The following is a 26,598-nucleotide window of genomic DNA, read 5'->3' on the forward strand; positions in this document are numbered from 1 at the left end:
TGATGCTGTTACTGCTTTTAATGATGGCAACATTGGTAGGGTGAAAGTGCTATAGCATACGGCAATCAATCCTGGACCAAACTGCATCAGAGAACTTGAATGGATGGACAAGATTCCCATTGTATGCAGAAAATTGGCCAATAAGGAGTCCAGAAAGAAGAAAAGAGTTGGAAAAAGATCAAGAGGACGATATACAGTACGGTGCAGGGTGCTTCAGAGTGACTAAAAATAAAAAATTAAGCACATATTAAGTGAGTTACACTCTTTTGAAACTTTAGAAGCCGTTCCCGAATATTTACATTTTCTGTTGCATTTTTCCCTAAATCTCAGAAACCACTTCAAGTATTCAGATTTCTAGGGAGTAATAACATACATATCCTGAGTCTACTGAACTAAAAGAAGAACATAATGTTATGTATAATTAAAATTATTTAGGATAATGTACAAAAAAAGTACACAAAATTTTAACCATGTAATTAAAAAATTGTATTTTGGAAAGCAGCGGCTGAAATGCAATTATTGTAGTTCAGTAAACTCAAAACACACAGTTTAATGTCCTGTAAAAGTTTCATGTTAATGGCTACAGTGGTTTCTGAAATACAGGGAAGCCAAGTCACTAAATTTAACAAAGGATAGAGCGTTCTAACTCCTCTTAAGTGACTGTAGACAATCTATATTCTTGCATCAGTTCAGTGATTCCCACCACAAAATTCTGTGGAATTTCATGTCACCAGGATGGAGATACACTTGGAGATACATTTTTGCTACGTCAACTGACAGAGCCAAATTAAAGGAGCAAAATTTTATAATAATCGAAAATAAATCTGGTTGGATAGTGGGGCCAACAATCAAGATATCTTTGAGGGGTATTCTACTACAAATGGCAGCAGAGCCATCAAACAATACTCTCAACTTAGTAGTGGCGCTGCATTCCTTGAAGACAACATGGTACGGGAGGTAAAACTTTGGACCTACGATACCATGAGAGTTCGAGAGTCCCATGTGTCCTAGTTAAATATACTCATGCATGACTGCAGCATATTCCCGTTTCAGATTTGCATGCCTTTTAAATCTTCTCTAAAGGTGTTCCAGACTTCATCAGGTTTCACTGGCAGACGATCCACAAACCTCCCACCTTCATCTTGAGCTGTGTTACACTAAATGCAAGCCTCACACATTTTATCCTGCTTGCACAGGTAGTTCCTCTAGCTCCTAAAACCTTTGCATTTTGGCATCTAAATCATCACCTCTAACAAATGTAGGTTACTGCAGAATGAGGCATGTTACATGAAGCTGAAGGAATCCTACCAGGCAAAATCCGGCTACAAGTGTAATCCCAAAAGTAGGGTCTCCCATTTTTTTTATAAGTACATAGACCTGTTTATTTCTACAGTGGTTTACATCAGTTTACAGTTTGAACATTTAGCTATTTTTCGACATAATCACCATTTCTGTCGATGCATTTTTGTAGACGCTGTGGCAGTTTTTGTATGCCCACGTCATACCAGCTCACCGCCATGCTGTTCAGAAAGTTATGAACCTCAACTTTCACCTGCTCATCGGAGCTGAATCGCTTTCCGGCCAAATGTTCCTTTAACCTAGGGAACAGGTGAGAGTCACTGGGCGCCAAATCAGGACTATAGGGTGGATGGGTGATTATGTTCCACTGAAACTGTTGCACGAGAGCAACGGTTTGCCGAGTGATGTGTGGGTGAGCGTTGTCATGGAGAATGTGTATGCCCTTGCTAAACATTCCTCGTCTCCGGTTCTGAATTGCCCATTTGAGTTTTTTCAGAGTCTCACAGTAACTGTCAGTGTTAATTGTGGTCCCAACGATTCATTTCCGACAACGAGGTGAAAGAAGAGGTTCATAACTTTTTGAACCGCATGGCGGTGAGCTGGTACGACATGGGCATACAAAAACTGCCACAGCGTCTACAAAAATGCATTGACGGAAATGGTGATTATGTCGAAAAATAGCTAAATGTTGAAGCTGTTAACTGATGTAAACCATTGTAGAAATAAACAGGTCTATGCACTTATAAAAAATAGGAGATCTCACTTTTGGGATTACCCTCGTAAATTTAGTTTCAATCAGTGATGGATCTTTTGGTTTCTCCAGCCTTTCCCTACATACAACATCGAAGAAAACCTTGGCACCAAGAATTGAATCTACTGTGGCAAGCATGTTGAACTAAGGATCAGCAAGTGGTAGATCAAGTGGGACATTCCTACTTCTTATATCTATACAGCTTTCTGTTAAGTCACTGGCGACATTCTCCACAATAGCACAAGTGGTTCTAAACATGAAAGTCACTAAGCCTAGACAACAGTTCAATGTTACGGGTATAAGAACTGAGGCTGCAAAGGCAATGTCTTTGCCGTCGCAGGAAATGACTGTTTTGTTTCAATTTTAATTTGGTTGCCATGCCTTAGATATAAAAGACAGCTGGCTCACACTATCTTGCAGCACCCTACAAGACTGCAGCTTACCCTTGTTGTCTAATGTTGACAACTGCAGTTGCCAACAAAACATTAAATTTTATGTTTGATCTCCCCTTCACAGGCTGATGGGCCAAGGAGTAGCTTCCAGATTCACCATCCTGTTTATCCTTTGAATCAGCTGACTTGTGGAGCAGTACATTGTGCCTTCCCTTACAGGCCTTACAAGGAGAAATCTTTCATTTACTCGAGAAGTGACTGGACACATGCACAAAAAACAAAACTTATTTCCTGTTACAAATGCCTGCCGTTCATCGATACTTAGCGCTTGAAACCATTTGCATTTGCTGATAGCATCAGGTTCTTTACAAAACTGACACAGTTCCCCCAGCATCAACATTAACCATATGTCCCTTCTTCACATTCCTCATTTGATTTGAGTTACTGGCATGTTCTTGTGGATTGTCTGAGGTGATGTCTCTGAATCTGATCAAGAAGAGCTTGTTATAAAACCAAAACATCTATCAATTGATTCTGTGTGGTGAATGGGCATACAGACGTTTTTACCTCCCAATCATGATGATCTGTGGGGTCACAAAGCAACCAGAATTGCTTCTGAAAGAATGACTTGTGAAGTGGGACATGTGTAGGAGGAAAAAAAAAAACAGTTAAGCTATGGAAGCAGCTACTGAGGTGACAACGTTTTTGTGGAGTGCACATAGGGAATGTTAGGCCAAAACAATGGGTCACATACAAGGTAAAGATCAAAAGATCACTGAATTGCTTCTGGGGTTGAATTGACAAGGCATGAATGAAATGTGTACAGTTATTACAGGATGTCTGAAACCTACAGTACCTGTAAAATTATACCATCCGCAGGCACTGTGACACCAGATATTTGTCATAAAGTAGGCAGCCAATGCAGAGAGAACTAATCATGCTTATCAGGAAAACAATCCATTATATGGGCACATTCCAGCAGTTACAGTGTTGATGTCCAGAAGTTTCAAGGCCGCTTCAGTGTTGTAAATAGCAGTAGCTATCAGCAAGGAAACAACTGTAAATTTCTTGACTCTGGAATAACTCAACCTGACCACCGCTTCGGAAACCCTCCCACCTGGGCATGAACACAACTGGATCATACGGAGGTCACTCAGCAGTCTTTCAATCTGGAGTTGGAAGATCCAGGAGTAACCACCATAAATGGCACTTCCCTGTGGACTGCAGAGAAGAACACGCCATCGAACACCTAGTAGTATATCAACTATGCCCTGCATCTTGTACAGAAGAAGATCTTCTGCTCACAACTCAGAGAGCAATTTGTGTTACAAGATTTTGGGCAACAACTTTTATTATTAATGATAATTATCATGTACTGCATTTGCTCCCAACTCAAATGAGTTAATAAATAAAGCAAGGAAACTTTGAATGTAAAAATTTTGTTGGTAAATTGCCAAAGCATCCCTAACAAAATCCCTGAGTTTACTGCCTCCTGGAAAGGTGTCACACTCAAACTGTACTCTGAACCTACAGCTGGATGAAATATCTAATGAGGTATGAAACATATATTAAAAACACTGGTTAGACAGCATGGCAAGGATGGCATTCATTGTGACTGGCTACATATTGTGTCTACTTAGGTGGAAACTGAAAGTGACTGCGAAGTTATCTGGACATGAGAAACTTGTCTACGTGAACACAAGTTAATCATTTGAAGTTTTTATCTACCACCTGATTCTGCCATAACAGTTACAGGATCATTCAAAGAATGTCACTGCTCAGTGGCACAGAAGTAGCATGAACATGCAATATTAGCTGGAGATGGCTTTAACTTACCGAGTACAGACTGGGACGTCTATGGACTCATTACAGGTGGTATGAAAAGACAAGTCTTGTGAAGGAGTCCTCAATACATTTTCCACAACCTGAGCTGAGCAGCTAGTTTGATGACCCAAATACTATGGAAAAATTTTATACCTTGTAGCTACAAACATGCTTGATGTTACTGAAAGTGTCAATAGAGAGGCAGGGATTAGTGATCATGCTGTCATCAAAGCGAAGATGGTTAGTAAAGTTAATAAATCCACTCAGAAGGCAGAAAGAGTTTTTATGCTGGAACGAGTAGATAATCAGTTATTAATGTTCTGCTTCAACAAAGAATGGGCATTATTTTGTTTCCAATATTCTGGACATAAAGAATTACAGGCAAAGTTTAAATTGATTGTAAATTTGTAAATTGTGTTCTAGAGAAGTATGTGCCGAGAAAATGGATTAAGGATGGAAAAGACACACCATGGTTTAATAACAAAATTCAGAAAATGTTTGTGGAAAGAGAGAGTGTCGTATTCGCAGTTCAAAATAGACTACAGAAATGCCAAAGGTGACCGTTATCAGAAATTTGTAAGCCTGCACAAAACACAAAAAGAAAAAGAAAAAACAGTGCAATGGGTAAGTTGTTATGGTTTTGGACTGCCAAGAGGGTGAGCCATGTTCAAAATTTCCTTGTGGCATTTATTCATTTATTTACTTATTCTTCACAACATTATGAACTATCCGTCCAGTCACTGAAATGTTTGTTCTCTTTCTGTAGTCTTGGCAGTTGTCATAATACACAAGGGTTATAGAATATAACTCATGTAGTAAGTAAATGTGATCAATAGTGAGGGCAGGCAAGATACCACGTTGACACCCCATAGAAATGAAAACAACAAATACATGGGTGTGAACTATGCAAGAACAAATGAATTCAAGAGTCAAGCCTTCCAAAACAGAATGCAGCTTCAAAAACAGATTTTGACAGAGGACAGAGAAACTGGGCGATTATGAAATTATTGCATTCATTTGTTGCAGCTTATGTGACAAACTATTACATTTTCATCATTTCCTTGGGAGGGGTCACAGTCACATTCGTACGAACACCTGTATCGGGCAAGGAGACATATCTCACTCATCATTCGTACAAGTTAGGTGCATCAATAAGAGATTCCCATCATATGACAAACGTACTGTCACTAATGCTGTGTATGACACACTAGATGCATTTTTCGGTGGAGGATTCAGCTAATTAGACACCTGGTCCTCAAATGTTTGTGGTTTCCATTCGAAAGCCACTTCCTTTTAGCTGTTAATAAAGTAGTTGTCCGGTTTCTGATTGACTGTCCACTGGACCCTCTTACCACTAAATTTGAGGGGAGTGTCAAGGGGAGTTTCCCTTGTTAGTGAAATATCTTAAAGCCGAAGTTTTAAATTTCTCATTTAATAAATCATTCACACAAGAAAATCAGATAGACTTTCCATAATTAGATTGTCGCACTGACTCCAGTATGGAGGATGCACACAAAAGCATTACTGGTATTGAGAAGCAACTGAAAGAGTTGAAAACAAATAAGTTGCTTGAATGAAGCTTTGATTCTGTTTTATACAGAATACTCTTCAGCACTGGTCCCTTTCTTAGCTGGCATTTATCGCGAATCTCTCACTCAGTGTGAGGTTCCATGCGAATAAAAAAAAATGTAGGTGACTACTGTAAAGAAGAAGAGTAAAAGAATGAACATTCAAAATTACAGGTAAATATCGTTTACACTGGTTTGTTCCCAAATCCTTGAGCATATTTTTAGTCAGAATATAATAACTTACCTAGAGACAGAAAAACTTCTTTCGTCAAATTAAGGACAGATTTAGAAAACATTGCTCATGCAAAGCTGAGCTAGCTGCTTCTCGCACTATATCCTGTGACCTATGGATGAAAGGCCACAGACAGACGGTATATTTCTAGATTTCCACAAAGCAGTTGTTTGACACAGTGCCCCACTGCAGACTGTTAACATAGGTCTGAGCATATGGAATAGGTTCTCAGATATGAGTGGCTCAAAGACTTTTTAATTAATAGAACCCAGTACATTGTCCTGGATGGTGAGTTCTCATCAGAGGCAAGGGTGTCGTCTGAAGTGTCCCAGGGAAGTATGCAAGGACTAATCTTGTTCTCTACATGCATAAACAATTTGATGAGCAGCAATCAGTGACTATTTACTGATGATGCTGTTATGTATGGGCAAGCACCATCGTTGCTTCACTGTAGGAGGAAACAGTATGACTTAAAGAGAATACGTATCTGGTGTGATGAATGGCAACATGATCTAAATGTAGGAAAATGTAAGCTAATGCAGGTAAGTAGGAAAAACAATCCGTAATGTTCAAATATGGTATTAAGTTTACCCAAGGCATTGCAACATACAAAGTTTTCCTCAAGAACAGTTGCAGCCACTGTCAGATCAGGGTGTCATAAAACTGAAGGCACCTACGCCACAGTTAGCAGAGGAAGAGAAATCTGCTGCGATCACATTTATCTCTCACACAATGAAAACATCAGTCAAAATTGGAAGAACTCTCTGGCAGAATAATGCCAAGTATATTTTCTGCCTCCTGCCCAAGATGAAAGCCTTGTTGTGTGGGTCTGCCAAGGACTCCAGAAACCACGAGTCTACCACATGCCATGCCAGGGCAGGAAATGTATGAAGGCCAGATTATCTGGACAGTACAGGAAATAAGTGCAGAACGCAAGTGTCATACAGGTAAGCAACAAACAACAAAGCCAGATCCAAACAACATATCACAAATTATGATGACACCAAGTTGCTAAAAACCACACCAACATGTTTTAGGATAGCTTTTTAAAAGAGTCTGTTGAGATCCGGTTATATGAAGAAATGATAAAGTCAGCACTTTCCAATTAGGTAAGGCTTGGGATACAGCCTTGAGCACAATCAACATGCAGCAAAAGATTGCAGGAAGATCCACCCACGCCACATCAGTGGAAGAACTGAGGCCACACCACATCAGCAGTATCTCAACATTCGTGATGGCTCATGTTGTGACCAAGCACTTCCATCTCTGTATCACCAGTGGAGCTGCACTTAGGTACAGTGGACTCGAGAACAGCAGCAGGAGGAAGAGATTATATAAGATGGCATCCAGCAAAAGACTCTCAGTCATCAGGACCACCTGAAGCTGGCAACACGTCAGATTTCCAAAACACCATACTGTTTGGACAATGTCACATGGTTCGATACCTGACAATATTTCAAAATCATTATCATGGTGGCAATTCAAACTGGGAGGGGAAAAAAAAAGTCCCTGAGAATTCCGGGTGTGAAAATGAAGAATGATGTCAAGAAGGTCCTGAGAAATTAATGGCAAGTGGGGATGTCAAACACAATAATGGCTTTTCTTTCCTCTCAACTGAGCTATACTAACCAAAGTTTTTGAATATCAATCATCAATAATTTATATGGAATAATATATAACTAACACTCAGAAATTTTAAGTATTTTAAAACTTGTGATTTATGAAAGCCAATCAAATTAAATTTCAATACTAAGTTAAAAACAGAATTCCCTGAAATTTTATGAAAGTCCTGAAATTCCATGAGATTCCCCAATTTTCCCAGGTAAAATGTAATTCCCTGAGAACTCCACCTTTTCCACAAGAGTTGCCACCATGATTATACATCACAAAAGTCTACAATCTCACAGATTTTGACTTCTTGCAATTTGAGACAGTGCCTGCTAACAGAAGTGACACTATTAGAAATATAACAAATTGAAAGGATAGTTGCTTCTCACCATATAGCGGAGATGCTGAATCGCAGATGGGCACAGGTCTGACTACAGCTGCCAGAGACTGTGGTCATGTGTGTGTGAATTGTGTGTTGTCTATTTATGGCAGAGGCCTTGTTGGCTGACAGCTTATTTTGTGACAGTCCTTTTGTCGTGCCTATCTGCAACTCAGCATCTGTACTGTATGGTGAGTAGCAACCATCCTTTTCATAATATTGTTACATTCCATCCTGGATTTTCCATTGTTTGACACCATTAGGAACTACATACAAAAATAAGTCAGAACTCCTTGAGATGCTATTCATCAAGGAAGTTCCCTGTTCCCTGAAGTTTACTTCACGAATGATGCAGCTGTCGGCAATTACATTCCGAAGTAAAACAAATTTATCATACTTATCTTATTTCACAGTTGACAGATTAGCAACAGCAATAATAAAAAACCAGAAATGAACTACATTGGCTCACTGCAGAACCAAACACACAAATGCCACACTCAAACAATAAGATACATGCTGTAAATGAGTGTGTATAAACCACCCTTTCGAATAAAATGCAAAACCATGTCTATTGCCTGGACATCATCACTTAACTGTGGAAACAAAGAATGGTCAACCTACAGTGTATGATGCAAAGCAGTGAAGTTGTGATGCTAAAAGGAATGGGCCACCAACAGAGAGGCACCACATTGACAAATGGTTGGTTCCTCTCACCTTATGGTCACATCCTGAGTCAACCAGGTATGGCTGATACTTAGATTGTACAGGATAATTGATTCGCTTCAAGAAGCGTGGAGGGAAGATCACCATGCAATTGTCGACTCCTTTACGGTACATAGCCATTCTAGTATCCAAGCCTCCAAAAGCTAAAGATGTGGTGTCAACATCCTGTCTGATCCCAGTTTTCTAATCTCCAAAGTTTCCATTTCAGACCTAATTATTAACAATATTATGAAAAGGACAGATTACTACTCACTGTAAAGGTGACACATTGAGTTGGAGACAAGCACAACTAAAAGTCTGTTGAACTTTCAGTCTAAGCCTTCTTCAGGGAGGGACACACACACACACACACACACACACACACACACACACACACACACACACACCATATGCACGCATGACCACTATCTCCAGCCAGAGTGACCACTCTGACCGGAGTTATGGTCATGTGTGCATGACGTGTGCTGGTTTGTGTGAAAGTGTGTGTGTTTTCCTTTCTGAAAAAGCTTCTGCCCAAAAGCTCAAAGTCTTTTTATCTTGTCTGTCTACAACTCAACATGTCATGTAAGGTGGGCAGCACTCTATCCTTTCCATAATACTGTTGCTACTCCAAACTGGACTTTCCATTGTTGATATTAGTCATTAATTTTGTGATAAAGTCAAGCTCAAGACTCTGTGTCTATTGCTGTATGTCATGTCACTGGGTTTAATGTTCCGTTAACATCAGTGCTATGGGAGAAGTTTGAGGAAGCACCTTGAGAAGAACTATTTTAGGAATAACCTGGAAAGGAAAAAACAGAAAGCACAGAGTTTGGATTATTGTTGCCATATCTTCATGCTGTTGGACAATCTGGGATAGTCTATTTTTTTGAATATGAAGTTTAATGTCTATTACGCACACCACAAACATATTTTGTATATTACTTGTCAAGGGACAGAAATATTAAAAATTACAAAGTAACATAGAAGCTTTAGCAAGATATAAATATTTTTATTGATTTTCTTACTTTAAAAGGTTTGAGTAAGATAGATTCTTGAGCTTTGCTCACCTTTGTGACCCTATAAAGCATGTATGAATTTTTTGGAAGAGGCAAATCAAGGCGAGAGAAACGAGGTAACAGTTGGTGAAAGATTGCTGTGTAGGCCGGCAAATTTTCTGCCACAAAGTAACTCCATATGCGGATATCACATGTCACGAGAGGCCCTCTCTCAATGCCTCCCCTATGGCGTTGTTCCGTGTAGCGCCATGGTTGGATGAAACTGAGCCACAATTCGAGCACCCACCGAAATGAACCATCGAGTGGCCAGTGTTGCATGCAGTGTTGCAGAAACAGGAATATCTTCCCTTGTACTGCACCCAATATTACTCTGAAAATTCAAGGTAAATTATAAACACAGTGCATGAAATGTTGAAGTTCATATAAATGTAAGTATAAAGTACTTCAAACGGAAGTGTGAATGCATGCTCTCAAGATGGTATCCGTTAATAAAATATTCTTGGGCTTCAAGATATGACAAGTGGTCAGCTGCCCAAGACACTTCAGCAGAAATCTCCTCTGTTATTGTCAAGTAGTTGACAGTCAGGACTCAGAGAATATTTTATTAATACACGACTTTTGTTCATATGTTAAAAATGCATCTATGTTGCCTGCTAAAAAAATGTTTAAGATACTGAGTAATACTACTTTCAGCAATTAAAGCGAGAAAATATCCTCCTTCAAATACTGTATTCCTGTGTGTACTGCCCCACATAAGACATCAAAAGGCTACAATGAAATCTATCATTCTGATGCCTTGAGACAGTAATAACTGTCTACACCTACAAAAGTGATCAATATGAAATTCTGCATCTTAAAAATTTACACATTGTTTAGGAAGAACAGTGGTTTTTTACAGCAACAGAACCACAATAGCAGAGATAATAAGAAAAAAGAGCAAGAATTTTCAGTCAAGAGCAGGAGGAGGAATCCAAAGACAGCAATGACTATGCTACTGACAATTTCTAGTAATCATGAAAAACTTAACAATCATCTTTTACACTTAAGAAAATAGCTTCAAGATAGCTGCCAGCAATCAGAAATCTTGAACTTGTTATTATTCAAAATGGAAAAAAATGTCAACACTGTGATTCTTTCCTCCAGCTTGTCACAATACAAGTAAAATTAAATGTTAGAAAGAAACAGAGGCAATTTTTTTATCACAAAGTGCTGTAACAGCAGACCTTGCTTTACAAAAACTTAACACAGGAGGTCATTACACTCCGCTTGATGAAAGTATGTGCGAACATACACCAATGGTTCACCTGATACGAGAGTCAAGGGTGGCCTTTTATCATGTTATTGCAAGTGTAATGACTGTCAACATAGATCAAATATTCCAAGAATCACCAGAAATAAAGCTAATGAGCCACCAACCTTTGATCCTGACTAGCTCTGAGTAATCATCTGATGTTTGTAATTATGTAGTATCACTTACCAGCCAAAATACCGCTGTGTCCTATTCAATAAGCTTGGATAATTCATTTGCTTGTAACTGCATTTGAAAGCATCACTTCGAATATGTCACTGTGAAGACTGTTGTGTGTTGAAATATTCATACTCCTCTTGTAAAATCATATGCAGAATTCTCCCACAGCTTACTTGAAACAGAGCTCTCAACTAACATGAATGAGTATACACTAGTATAGTTATAAGGAACAAACAATTTAGTCATGTGTATGGCACACAGTGCAGCTGTAGGGACTTGAATGCTTGTCACTGCACAAGCAATCCCAAGTTTATACACACAAACACGTTCTCTACCCAACTTAGATCCAGAAACTCCCACATGGCATGGATTATATAGCAACAGCTCGAGTGAATGACACAGTGGTGAGTAGTATGCTGTGCCATTAGACTGTCAGGTTTGGCCACAATTTGGACAGAAAACTGAATAGTTGGTTAGAGGCCATGTGCAAATACTTTCTTTTCCATAAGTTTGGAGTGTAAAATATATAAGGAAGACAGCAATAACTTGAAACAAACACAAGGTAGTTGAGATGAAAACTGAACTTTTTGCTACCACACAAAACAAACAACTACACACAAACCAGAAGTCTGCAATTCATTTGTGGCATGTGCACATTGCATAAAAGTTTCTTTTTATCTCTCTTTTTTCAGAGAGAGAGAGAGAGAGAGAGAGAGAGAGAGAGAGAGAGAGAGAGAGAGAGAGAGAGAGAGAGAGAGAGAGAAGGAGGAGGAGAGGAAGAAGACGAGCTGGGATATAATGCTTCGTCCAACGAGGTTCAACAACCATTTACTCGACGGGCTACAGGTAATTCCAACAAAGAGTCATCACAGGTCATTGTACTCTGTCCATCTTGTTAACTAAATCTTCTATTACTGATCTGTAGGATACATTAACATTTTTTGGATTACAAGGCCATCCTCACTCCTTAAGTTACAGGCTGATGACAATCTCGTAAGTTGGTAACATGTTAATTAATTAAATTAAGACTGTAGAAAATTTTTGTGCTTTACATTCACAAGGAAAAAATGTGGTTTTGTCACCCACACCAGATATTTGCTTTTTTGCTCTCTAAGGAGTAGAATGTTGATTCTACCCAAACCACAGTCTGATCCTTATGGGGTTGCCAAAATACTGGCAACAGGAAGTATCATGCATGAGGATATTGCACTTGTGGATGTAATACAAAATATACTGTATATACTTACAGCACACCGATTGTCACAGGAAGAAACACATGCAATGGACATACAATGTGTACTCTTCCCTGCTGATTAATGAAGTGGCTGTCTGTCTGTTTATTGTCCTCAACAGTTCAGTAGCCTCTTTACAAATATTGTTGGACACACAGTTAAAATGGAAACAAGTAGATCAAAATGAGAACTGCATACACATGCCACATATTAAAATGAAAGATTAGAATAAAAACACAGAAAATGAACAAACAGGTCAGGGTATGGTAGTTAATTGACCTTTACATAATAAGTGCATGATCCAGTCACCTACATTTCCCACTAAAATTTCCTGCCTAACAATTTAAGTAGTACACCATTTCCAGCAATATTCTTGAAATTCATGTCAAATCTATAATAATGTCATTTAAAATAGAGAGATCAACCAAAAACTGGCTGCTGCCATCTTGTCAAGGTATAAAGCACTCTCAACTAACATGTGATGTATAGTTTAGCTGCATGTCGTAAGCACCACAAAGTAATAGGTCTTCATGCCAGAGAAGGAAGCCACTTAACACAGAACTGTGTCCCATTCAGAGACATAATGGGATGAGTGTCACACCTAAGAGCCCACAAGATGGAATTCAACAATCTTATGAAGTTGATTTTGTTAAATACATTTTGTTATGCATCATCTTATAGTACTGCATTGTTACTGATAGAAACAGACACTGCTGGGTGACAATCACCCTCCACTTCTGATGTATGTCCTCAGAAGTCACGCCTTGTCTCCAAATCTAACAGCAGTTGGTAATCATAAGTGTTCTGGGGTAAAGTATGTAACAATTTTAATGCATTGTCTAAAGCTTTTCTGATGGGGTACCTATTGTTACAGTTCCTGAGGACCCTGCAAGGTGGATACCAACAAGCTCCTTAACAATAGTGGCTCATCAGGATGAAGCTTGCACCAAAATTTGTATTTTTCCTACTACATAGCCACATTTGCATTCAAGTATATGTTCAGTGACGGATAATCTGTTGGACTGGAGGAGTCCGGTGTTGTGCTTGTGATCACCCAGCATCTCTTGCACCATTTTTATTGTCTATCTCAAGCATTCCTTCTCACCGTCTCATGGGATGCAATATACCCCTAGTTCAGGAATTTTGTATTATCTTCAACTTTGATGAGGAGCTCTTGTGTTTTGGCAAAAGTGGGATGAGGCAGAAGATAAACATAATATTCTTTCCTAAAACGTCGCTAATTCTTTAGGGTGTAGAACTGGCATAGCATTCACTTTAACGCAGAGCTTAACAACTCCCTGATTCCATGTTTGAATACTCATGCCTGCTCATGCTCCTAAGCACAAGTACAACAGTAATGGCGTTGTGGGGAGCACGGAAAATGCACGCACACACTGCGCTCATAACACATGAGAAGTGCCAACTGTGAAATGGGAAAGGGTCAGTTTTGATAGTGGTGCATCTAACATCAACAACAGCAAGTCAGTGTTGGATAACACTGCTTGACCAACAGGCACAGAGACTTTTGCTATCCACTTTGACCTGTGCGTACTGTGAGTACTTCGATTTCTGGGAGACAGTCACTACCAGAGAGAAAGGCCAAGAGCAATAATGTACCAAGAGCAATAACGTAATGATCATAAAGTTTACCGACAATTGTCACAGGTTGTGGAAAAAAAAAGTCAAAAATCATCAAAATGTACACCAATTTAATGCTGGAAAACAAGCCCTTACTACGGGATGGGATATGGTCTAAAGATGACAATGGTTGCCTGGACTGATGATTTGTAGTTCCCGCTAATGGTAGGCTATGTTTATTTGTTTTGTTTTGTTTTAGGGCACAAAAACAACTAAGGTCATATTCGTCCTTATCAGAACCATAGAACACTAAGACAAAAAAGCGTTAAAAGTGACTACACATTAAGCCCAATTGATGGAAGGAAAGACAGCTAGAAACAGGGACTTCCTCTTCGAGAAAGGTCCATAAAATATGCTACAGAGACAACGGAAGTCCTGAACTAAATATTAAATGTCCTTTGCCATATTGCTACAATGGATAAAAAGTAAAACATGGTAGAGAGCCCATGAATTGTTCACTGTAATGCCTATACCTCGCTGACAACAACCATAAACTACAACATAAGTGGTTAAAAAACAGGCATTCCATCAGCAAATGGTGAACTGTCAAAACTGATGACAGTGTGTGCAGTGGTGGGGAACCAGCATTTAACAAATGGTGATGGCTAAAACAACAAGCAACCTAGCTAAAATGATCGAGGTGAGAGGGCTGAGAGGAAGTTGGTGAAGTTGCTGGAAGAGGTTTAATTCTCCAGAACTTTTTCCCATGAAGGAAGGAGCACTGGAGATGAAAAAATGACACCACATGATGACGAACAGCAACACAGAGATCATCGGAAGGAATGGAAGAACCAGAGGGCTGAGGTAGGAGGACTGCAGCCTCAACAGCAGTGTCAGCATCCAGCGTCCTCGTTTCCCATCAGACCGACATGGCTAGGGACCCACATAAACATCACAGTGGCTCCATCAATAATGAGCATTTGGAAGCTTTCTTGGACCAGTTGCACTAAGGAATGTACTGTGTACAGCACACAGAGGCTCAGAAGGGCACAGAGAGTCAGAGCAAATGACCCAATTGAAAAACCTGAGTCGCCGAAAGTACTGCGTGGCCTGATACAGGATGAAGAGCTCCACTGTAAATATTGAGCAATATTCTCGAAGCCAATACCAAAAATCATCAGTGCCAATGACAAGAGCACAGCCAACACCATGGTCAGTCCGAAAGCCATCAATGTACACAAAGATACTATCGTGACGTTCAATGTGAAGGTCCAGAAACTTATGGCAACAGAGTGAGTCTGGAGTAATGTCCATAGGAAGCAAATGAAGTCCAAGGTGAACACAGGCCACCGCACAAAGCGCAGGTGATGAAGGGTTCACATCCATTGGGAAAGTGGAAGGTAGCATGAAGCTAAGCTGCTGGAGCAAAAGCCAAAAGCAATCTCCAGGACATAACAGAGAAGAGGGACGCACCCCATTCTGGTGGTCAATGGAGTCATTGAAGAGGGAGGCATAAGATGGGTGGCCAGGCATGGCAGACAAATAGCATGCGTATCCACTGAGAAGAACACCATGTCAGTATGACAGTGGTAGTTCACTAGTTCTGCATATAGACTCTCAACCAGGCTAGCGTAAAAGGCACCACTAGGCGAACGGATGCCACAATGGTGGACTGTATTTAGATGGTGTAAGGACGGATGTCCAGATGCATAAACAAAACATCAATAGTCTAGTTTCGAATGGACAAGGGATCAGTACAAATGGAGGAGGATGGTCATATCTGCTCCCCAGGAAGCCTCACTAAGGGGACGCAGGATGTTGAGGGACCGTGTACAGCAGGCGGCTAGGTGCGACACATGGGACGACCAAAAAAGTTTCCAATTGAGCATGAGCACCAGGAATTTCGTAGTTTTAGTTAATGGAAGAGCAACAGGCCCAAGATGTAAAGACGGTGGAAGAAACCCATTGTAGCACCAGAAATTCATACAAATGGTTTTGTTAGTGGGAAAGTGAAAGGGAGAATGCAATTCGTCATCGTAGGATTATGGTTAAAAGCTCAGAGAGCACCTCTCCATGCACGAACTGCATGTAAAGTGCTGCATCCTCTGATTCCTCTGTAGATCTCATTGAACGGGATCCTCTAGTCTCCAATTTCGAAGACACACTGCTATAGGATGCTGCATCGCAGCATATCTCACAGTCCACCATAGGATGGGGCATGGCGCAGTAAAGATGAAGCATGAGGAATGGAACATTCTGCGGCGATAAGGATAACATTTGTAAGGCATTCGACCTGGGAAATAAAGTCCTTCGAAGATCGCCAGTGAGGGGTAAAGCCTTCAGTCAGTCTTAGAAAGCTGCTGTTTGTGTTTGCATTTATGTGGGATAGGAGTCAGTAAATGGATAGCACATGGTTAATGGTCACTAATACATGTCAGAGAGAATGGACCACTCGAGATGATGGACAAGCTGGGCAATGCAGAACGAGAGGCCCAAATGGGAAAAAGTGTGCGAGGAGTCTGAAAGGGACATAGGTGCTCCAGTGTTGAGGCAGATGAGGTGAAATTGAGTAAGGTCAGCCAAGAGGGCACACCTCTCTGACAGGTTCTGAGAGAGCCACAAAGGGGATGGTGCACGTTAAAGTCTGCCCTGGTGACACCGAATGATGGAGGGATGTAGACGGTACAATGAGAAAAGATGAAGCAAGGAAGGAAAATGTGAACCACAACAGCTTGCAGCTTTGTGTTCAGTGAGATGGTTTGGTTATCGACGTCTTCCCGGATGAGCAGTATGACTTCCCCATGAGATGAAATACTGACCTTGGGCGGAAGGTCAAAGCGGACCAGAAAGATATGTGAGAGGTCAAAAATGGTCAAGAGAAAGGAATTTTGTTTCCTGGAGGTAGAGAACAAGTGGATGCTGCAATTCCAAGAGCAGCCATAATTACTCCTTGTTGAATCTAAGGCCACGAACACTCCACTGGAGGGGAATGCGGTATGCACACGGTGTGCACACTGGCTTCCTTCCCCTCCTTGGCAGCCATGTTTCTAAGGGGCCCCATTATGCACCTAATGTTGCAGCTCCCAACTACCAGCAAATCCACCCTCTGTGAATGCCCAGACCTTGCGGGCCGAGAAGCTTCCTCTGGAACAGTGTGGACGACTGCATCCGGCTCAGACTTCATCAGCCAAAGATTACGCCCGAAACCTGTTCGTCAAATGAACTGGAGAGGCCCTACGATCAGCCCTTCGGGGGAGGGGGGGGGGGGGGGGGGGGGAGGGGTACAGCAGTGTACTGATTAGGGGACAAGTGGGATGTGCTTGAGGTCCCTCACATACCTGTGTCTGATGCTCCGCAGTGATGTCCCTTGGCAGCAGCCTCAAACTGTGTGACAAAAGCCAACACAGCCTGGAGCTGTGTGCGAATGGTCAACAACTTAGCTTGCATCTGTACACAGCTATCACAGTTCCTATCCTTTACTGCAATCGATCCTGTTTGAAGCTCGTAAAAATATGTAATAAGCGAATGGTGTACTTGCCTTATCAGGAACTCGCTGTGCTCTCTCACTGACAGTCTAACGACACTTAGCTGTTCTAATCAAAATGAACAAAAGCCTGTGCAATATGAGGGTCGATAGCAACGGTGGTACTCTATGCTACACTATTATTAAAATAAAAAGCTGTGCCTAGTAAGCACTCAAACACGCAAGAAATTACGAAACTACACTAGTAACTACACAGATAATAGAAAGTAAGTCACTCCTGTTTGAAGCTCGTAAAAATATGTAATAAACTAATGCTGTACTTGCCTTATTAGCAGCAGGAACTCACTGTGCACTCTTTTACTGGCGGTCCAACTGACATCATTAGCCTCATTCTGTTTACAGTTAGTAGATGTAGACCGAAACTAAGATGATTGACTCAATGTCTGCTTGTGTCTGTATATGTGTGGATGGATATGTGTGTGTGTGCGAGTGTATACCCGTCCTTTTTCCCCCTAAGGTAAGTCTTTCCGCTCCCAGGATTGGAATGACTCCTTACCCTCTACCTTAAAACCCTAAAACCCACATTCTTTCGTCTTTCCCTCTCCTTCCCTCTTTCCTGTCCCATGCACCCTCCCACCACCACCTACCCCCTAAGGTAAGTCTTTCCGCTCCCAGGATTGGAATGACTCCTTACCCTCTACCTTAAAACCCTAAAACCCACATTCTTTCGTCTTTCCCTCTCCTTCCCTCTTTCCTGATGAGGCAACAGTTTGTTGCAGAAGCTTGAATTTTGAATTTTGTGTGTATGTTTGTGTGTCTTTCGACCTGGCAGCGCTTTCGTTTGGTAAGTCACATCATCTTTGTTTTTTATATATATATATATATATATATATATATATATATATATATATATATATAATGCAAAACCTGTCCCATGCACCCTCCCACCACCACCTACTCCAGTCCTGTAACCCGGAAGGTGTACACGATCAAAGGCAGAGCCACGTGTGAAAGCACCCACGTGATTTACCAACTGACCTGCCTACACTGTGACGCATTCTATGTGGGAATGACCAGCAACAAACTGTCCATTCGCATGAATGGACACAGGCAGACAGTGTTTGTTGGTAATGAGGATCACCCTGTGGCTAAACATGCCTTGGTGCACGGCCAGCACATCTTGGCACAGTGTTACACCGTCCGGGTTATCTGGATACTTCCCACCAACACCAACCTATCTGAACTCCGGAGATGGGAACTTGCCCTTCAGTATACCCTCTCTTCTCGTCATCCGCCAAGCCTCAATCTCCGCTAATTTCAAGTTGCCGCCACTCATACCTCACCTGTCTTTCAACAACTTCTTTGCCTCTACACTTCTGCCTCGACTGACATCTCTGCCCAAACTCTTTGTCTTTAAATATGTCTGCTTGTGTCTGTATGTGTGGATGGATATGTGCGTGTGTGCGAGTGTATACCTGTCCTTTTTTCCCCCTAAGGTAAGTCTTTCCGCTCCCGGGATTGGAATGACTCCTTACCCTCTCCCTTAAAACCCACTTCCTTTCGTCTTCCCCTCTCCTTCCCTCTTTCCTGATGAGGCAACAGTTTGTTGCGAAAGCTTGAATTTTGTGTGTGTGTTTGTGTTTGTTTGTGTGTCTATCGACCTGCCAGCGCTTTTGTTCGGTAAGTCACCTCATCTTTGTTTTTATATATAATTTTTCCCACGTGGAATGTTTCCTTCCATTATATATATATATATATATATATATATATATATATATATATATATATATATATATATATATATATATGGTTATAATAGAGGGAAACATTCCACGTAGGAAATATACATCTAAAAACAAAGATGATGTGACTTACCAAATGAAAGTGCTGGCAGGTCGACAGACACACAAACAACCACAAACAAACACAACCACAACAACCACAAACATACACACAAAATTCAAGCTTTCGCAACAAACTGTTGCCTCATCAGGAAAGAGGGAAGGAGAGGGAAAGACGAAAGGATGTGGGTTTTAAGGGAGAGGGTAAGGAGTCATTCCAATCCTGGGAGCGGAAAGACTTACCTTAGGGGGAAAAAAGGACGGGTATACGCTCGCACACACACACATATCCATCCACACATATACAGACACAAGCAGACATCTTTTTACATGAGGTTGAAATGAAAATGAAAGATAAAAATATATGGGGAGAGATAAGGGTGAACTAGAAAGTAACTGGAGATCTGGTATGAAAAAAGGCGAAAAAGTGTTGGTTAAGTTGATCCTGTGGTGAACTTGGGTTGGTAGACAGCGATGTGCATGAAGGTTAGGTGGTTGTGTTGCTGCTAAAACACGTTAAAGGACGGAGAAATTCGGGAAAATTTCGAAAAAACGTGTAAATGTATTGAAAGGAGTGGTGTTGTGGTGAAAGATTACGAAAATGGGGCTAACAATTGTGAATAATGACGTTAAAACCTGTGGGGAGCGGCTAAAAATGATCAGTGATGTGCGAAAAACGGAAGTGGAAATAAAGTGAAAGTTATTAGAACTAGCCGAAATGGTTGTTTAATACATGAAAGCAGCTGTTATTGAACTAGAAACAGTGGATTTTATAGCAGCGGTAGTGTCAAAAGCGGAAAATAAAAATTTTTTTGGTTATGGTTTGGAAGTGGGTTACGTATTATTGAGTAAATACAGGTGGGATAAAATTGTATTACGGTAAAAATGGGAAGGTGAGTACAAAGTGAGACTACTGGTAAAAAAAGAAAGAGAAAATAAGACGACAGGAAAGATTTCGGAATGCAACAGCGACAATAACAAACGTAATTGTTGGGTTCAAATTAATGCCAGTTAACAGAAGTTTATGGCTTGAATGCAACGAGTGAAGGTAAAGTGCGTCAATGGGTCAGAGAGTTTAAAAATGGCCGTCAAAACGTCCATGACGAAGAACGCTCAGGCCGGCCCTCTGTGATCACTGATGATTTGGTGGCTGCAGTCGAAACAAAGATTCGTGAGGACAGAAGATTCACTATTTCCACTCTTTCTTTGGAATTTCCACAAGTTTCAAGATCGGTTTTGTACAAAATTGTGTCTGAAAACCTAAACTTTAAGAAACTGTGTTCTCGGTGGGTACCCAGACTCCTCACAGAGGACCACAAAGGGAAGAGATTTGCCACTTCATTGGACTTTTTGATTCATTACGAGGAAGGAGGGGATGACATGTTGAGTCCAATTGTCACTGGAGATGAAACATGGGTATCCCATATCACTCCCAAAAGCAAGCGACAATTGATGGAATGGCGACACACAACCTCACCCGTCAAGGTCAAAGCCAAACAGATGCTGTCAAAGCGCAAGATTATGGCAACTGTGTTCTGGGACCGGCGCGGTGTTTTGCTAGTGGACTTTATGCCACGGGGAACGACAATCAACTCAGATGCCTACTGTTCAACTCTAAAGAAGCTCCGCAGAGCAATTCAAAACAAAAGGCGCGGCATGCTGACAAAAGGAGTTTTGCTCCTGCACGATAACGCTAGGCCTCACACCTCTCAAAAGACTCGGGATTTGATTGATTCTTTTGGCTGGGAAGTTTTGGAACATGCACCATACAGCCCCAACCTTGCTCCTAGCGATTTTCACCTTTTCCGGTACCTGAAACACCATCTTGGTGGGCAGCGCTTCAATGACGACGATGAAGTGAAAGCGGCCGTGAACTCTTGCCTGTCGGAGCAGGCGGCCGAGTTCTTTGAAGAGGGAATTAAAAACTTAGTTGTACAGTATGACAAGTGCTTAAATAAACTAGGCAACTATGTAGAAAAATAGGTAAAAGTGTGTAGAATCAGAAAATAAAAGTTTTTTTTACAAAAGTATTTGTATCTTTTTTTTAAAAAAATAAAAACGGCCCTTACTTAAAAAAACAACCCTCGTAGATCCCAGTAAGCACAGCCAAGATGCTTTCACATAGATCTGTATGCCTTGGGCCCACTTCTGTAAGTTGTGGACATTGGTAGATCAGGACAACTTCCCACAGCTTTCAGACTTTTTTCTCTCTCTTTTCTTCAATGTCTGTGCCACATTTCATCATCAGTTCTTAGAAGATTTCAAACAAAGCATCTCAGTCTCATGATCAGCCAGAGAAATATATACTTACTCAGGCAAAGGTTGAGCACCAAGCCTACTGTGTGGTAGGTGTGACTAAGACTGCCTGTTAATGACTGTATTGGATCAACACTCATCCAATGTTATCAGCACTTGTGTGATTACTTTGAGAGTTGTTTTCTTTTATATACTTTTGTACTACCTTCGCAATGAGTGGGGTTAAATGAAAAGCCCACTTAAAGTGCACAGAATACTCTAACATTGTGTGAAAACGTGGTTGCCCGGAGTGTATGGTTACAGAGGACTTGCGGTGTTGACCAGCTGTCCGTACATGAACTCAGGTTCATCAAATCCAGCCAAAAGTGCTCAAGGGTTCTCAATATGTGCATCATTTGCCATGACCCAGAGGACACATGTTGCTTATTTAATGCAATGGATGCAGCAAGCATTAAGATAACAAGGAAAGCAACAGCTTTGAGGGAAAGAAGAACTATAATCTGGCATTGGTTACATTAGGAGAATACTGGAGATAAGCAATGTATGATGGTAAAGTCATGTTGGACGTAACAAATTGCAAGAATTCATGTAAAAACAGTTCTGTGATAATTATTTGCCAGAATCACTAATGTTCTATTTAACTCAACAACTATAGCTCTGACGAAGTCCAATATTACCAAGTGGTTACTATGACCCTTTCAACCACTAACTTTGCATACTATCTGAATTCCACATTTTCCATAAAAGCTTGGTGACCACCTGTTTCCAAAATGAAGAAAATACATTTATTAATGAATATAAGAGAGACAAAAAATACAACACAGTACCTTTTCAATTCATCCATGGTTGACATGTCAGCAGTAAAGCTATTAGCAAAATAATGGAAGTGTTTTATCATACTCCTAACAACTCTAATGTGATCCAAGGCAAGTCCTCGCTCCTATAACAAATACAAAAAGCCCATGTCATTTGATAATAAACGAAAACAACACTTTAGATGCAATATCTAAGATGCCACTTTGTGCGGAGACTTAATATTTTACATGACACATGAACTCTAATAATTTCCTTGATATTGTTATTGCAAACACATGGAGCAAAGGACATTCAACATGTATTTAAGCACTGTCACAGGTCATTTACACAATAATTTAAGAGCTAAAGGTATAGTTTGAAGAGAGCTTCACCAAAGCTGGAGTTTTATTAAGCTAATGTATCTTGCCAAGAAATATGAGCCTCAAAATAAGATGAAGCAGAACATACAAAGGTTAGAAACATACATTCATTCATTCATGCATTATTCTTTGGTTCATGACACTAACTGTTGAAGGACTGCTGTATCACATGCACCCAACATATAAACTGCCACCACCATCATCCAGGTCCCTAATTAAACCAGGAATTTCAAACCTCAGTGAGCACACAAATTTGAAATAGCCATTAATTTGTCATGATGGAAATGCAAAAAAAACAAATAAGGGGGACAGACATGAAAATTAGTATGCTTCCACCTTACATCAGTAGTAGTGTTGATTAATTCCAGGAGCACCTTCTGGGATTCTGGAAACATTGCCTGTAGCCAAAACAATGACATCTTTATCTGATGGGTAATGGTAGTTTTGAACAGTTACTTTTTCTGACAAGCCTTTGACTAATAGCATCATCATATTCTTATGACTATTTTCTGAATTTTATGCCACCTTTCCCAGCACCAATCTCCTATTCATAGATGCCCTCCTGTAGACTTCAGAATACATCAACCCTATCAATAAATAACAAAATCTGGTTTTTGAAGCAACCATGACTTCCTGGTAAACTGCTCTAATGTAGGGCCAGTTACAAATTTCAACAGAATCTCATTGTTAAAGAAGACCATGTAGTTCATTTCACTGCTGAGGTACGCCACAGTTATGTGTAAGTCTACAAGTACGATAGTATTGGGTTCTGTAGTTGAGGACTAATAATTATGTGCATTAATAGGTTTCCGTTGTTTGATGTAGAAAAGGGATATTGGAGGGGGGGGGGGGGGGGGGGTCACTGATACAGAAGCTAATTCATGGACATGACTGCACATTCATCTATGTCTATGTCTACATCTACATCTACATGGACACACTGCAAATCACACTTACGTGTCGGCAGAGGTCTCATTTCGATGACTCTCTATTATTCCACTCTCGAACAGCATGCACGGAAAACGAACCCCTATATCTTTCTTTGTGAGCTCTGATTTCCCTTATTTTATTATTACGATCATCATTTCTCCGGATGTAGGTTGGCATCAACAAAATATTTTCACAATCAGAGGAGAAATTGGTGATTGAAATTTTGTGAGAAAATCTCACCGTAACGAGAAATGCCTTTGTTTTAATGATGTTCACCCCAAATCCTGTATCATATTCATGACTCTCTCCCATACTCCTTAGTAATACAAAATGTATTGGCCTTTTTGAACTCTGTTGATGTACTCTGTTAACCCTATCTGGAAAGGATCCCACACCATGCAACAATAGTCCAAAAGACGACAGACAAACATAGAGTAGGCAGTCCTTTAGTAGATCTGTTGTGTCTTCTAAGGTTTCTCTCAAGAAAACACATTCTTTGGCTGATCTTCCGCACTTTTTCTGTGTTCTTTCCAATTTACGTTGTTCGTAATTGTAATTCACAGGTATTTAGTTGAATTTACGGCCTTCACATTTGATTCGTTTATCGTGTAACAGAAATTTAAGATTCCTTGTAGCACTCATGTGGACGACCTCACACTTTTCGTTATTTGAGGCCAATTGCCAATTTTTGCTCCATACAGATATCTTTTATGGATCATTTTGTAATTTGTTTTGATCTTTTGATGACTTAACTAGATGATAAATGACAGCATCATCTGCAAACAACATAAGACTGCTGCTCAGATTGTCTCCTACATCATTTATATAGATAAGGAACAGCAGAGGGCCTATAACGCTACCTTGGGGAAGACCAGAACTCATTTCTGTTTCACTCAATGACTTTCTGTCAATAGCTACGAACTGTGACCTCTCAGACAGAAAATAATGACTCCAGTCCATAAATATTCCATAAGCACGCAATTTGAATACAAGCAGCTTGTGTGGTATGGTGTCTAAAGCCTTCTGTAAATCTAGAAATATGGAATCAATTTGAAATCCATTACTGATAGCACTCAACATTATGTGTGAGTAAAGAGCTAGCTGTGTTTAACAAGAATGATGTTTTCTAAATCTGTGTCGACTGTCAATGGGACCCATCTCTTTGAGGTAATTCATAATGTTTGAAGATAATGTATGTTCCAAAATCCTGCTGCATATCAACATCAATGAAATGGGCCTGTTATTTAGCACATTACTCCCATTGCCTTTCTTTAATTTTGGTGTGAGCTGTACAACTTTCTAGCCTTTGGGAAGCATACTCTGAAAGGAACCTAATTGGTATACAGTTTGGACTGGAAGACTTGCTTTTATTAAATGATTTAAGTCGCATCACTACTCTAAGGATATCTACTTCTAAGTTACTCATGTTGGCAGATGTTGTCAATTCGAATTCTGGAACATTTACTTCATCTTCTTTGGTGAAGGAATTTCAGAAGGCTGTGTTCAGTACCTCTGCTTTGGAGCATTCTCATCAACAGTATTTCCCTTGCTAATGTGCAGAGAAGGAATTAATTGTGTTCTGCCACAAGCATACTTTGCATACAACCAGAATCTCTCTGAATTTTGTACCAGGTTTTGATACAAGGTTTCGCTGTGGAAACTATTATAAGCATCTGACATTGAAGTCCACACTAAATTTTGAGCTTCTGTTAAAGATGGCCAATCTTGGGAATTCTTCGTTTGTTTAAATTTGGCGTGCTTTTTTCATTGTTTCTGCAAGTGTTCTGGTCTGTTGCGTGTATCATGGGTAATCAGCTCCATTGTTTGTTAATTTATTTGATATGTATTTCTCAATTGCTGTTGATACTATTTCTATGAATTCAAGCCACATCTGGTCAATACTTACATTGCTATTTGGAAGGTGTGGAGACTGTCTCTCACAGGAAAGCGTGAAGCAAATTTTTATGTGCTTTTTCGTTTATTTTTGGAGGATTTGACAGTTGTATTCAGTCTGCAATGACAACTCTGTGTTCATTAATCCCTACCCATTTTGATTCTCAGTACTAGCTCAGAATTATTTGTTTGCTGAGACGTCAAATGTGTTTTCACAACCATTTACCATTCACGTGGGCTCATGAAATAACTGCTCGAAATAATTTTCAGATAATGCTTTTACCACAATTTCAGATGATATTTTATGTGTACCTCCGGATTTAAACACATAGTTTTGCCAACATATCAAGAGTAAATTAAAGTCACCACCACCTATAATTTTACAAGTCAGATAAATACTTGAAATTTTTGTTTGAAGCTTCCAGCAATTGTATCATCTGAGTTCGGAGATCAGTAAAAGGACCCAATTATTATTTTATTCTGGTTGCAAAGAATGACCTCTACCCACACTAATTCACAGGCATTATCTACTTCAATTTCGCTACAAGATAAACTACTTCTAAAAGTAATAAACACGTGACCGCCAACTGCATCTAGCCTATCCTTTCTGACTATCAGCTCCTTCACAGAAATTTTTGCTTAACTTATCTCTGGCTTTAGCCAGCTTTCAGTGTCTATAACAATTTGAGCATCAGCGCTTTCTATTAGCGATCTGAGTTCTGGTACTTTCCCAACATAGCTATGGCAATTTACAACCGTCATACCAGTGGTTAGTCCTAGATCTATCTTCTTCCAGTGTTCAACCTACACCCTTTTTTGTATTTCCTCGAGACCCACTAACCTAAAGACCACCCAGCCCACACCACACAGTCTCTGCTATCCATGTAGCCGCCTCCTGCATGCAACTGACTCCCAACATATTGATGGAACCAGAAACAACAACGCCCTATAGTGAAAGTCGAGGAAT

The 26,598-nt window shown here is 40.3% G+C and overlaps 1 protein-coding gene across 1 annotated transcript in view; it reads right to left on the bottom strand.

The window, feature by feature from the left end:
- Positions 1-26,598, bottom strand: part of LOC126472074 (sphingomyelin phosphodiesterase 4) — a 200,193-nt gene that overhangs the window by 117,236 nt on the left and 56,359 nt on the right. The window contains exons 6-7 of the mRNA XM_050099910.1: positions 22,461-22,573; positions 9,826-10,144 (exon numbers count right to left, since the gene is read on the bottom strand). Coding sequence (XP_049955867.1) covers positions 9,826-10,144; positions 22,461-22,573 — 432 coding nt within the window. The remainder of the gene's footprint in view (positions 1-9,825; positions 10,145-22,460; positions 22,574-26,598) is intronic.

Source organism: Schistocerca serialis, chromosome 1, assembly GCF_023864345.2.
Source record: "Schistocerca serialis cubense isolate TAMUIC-IGC-003099 chromosome 1, iqSchSeri2.2, whole genome shotgun sequence".
Lineage (NCBI taxonomy): Eukaryota > Metazoa > Arthropoda > Insecta > Orthoptera > Acrididae > Schistocerca > Schistocerca serialis.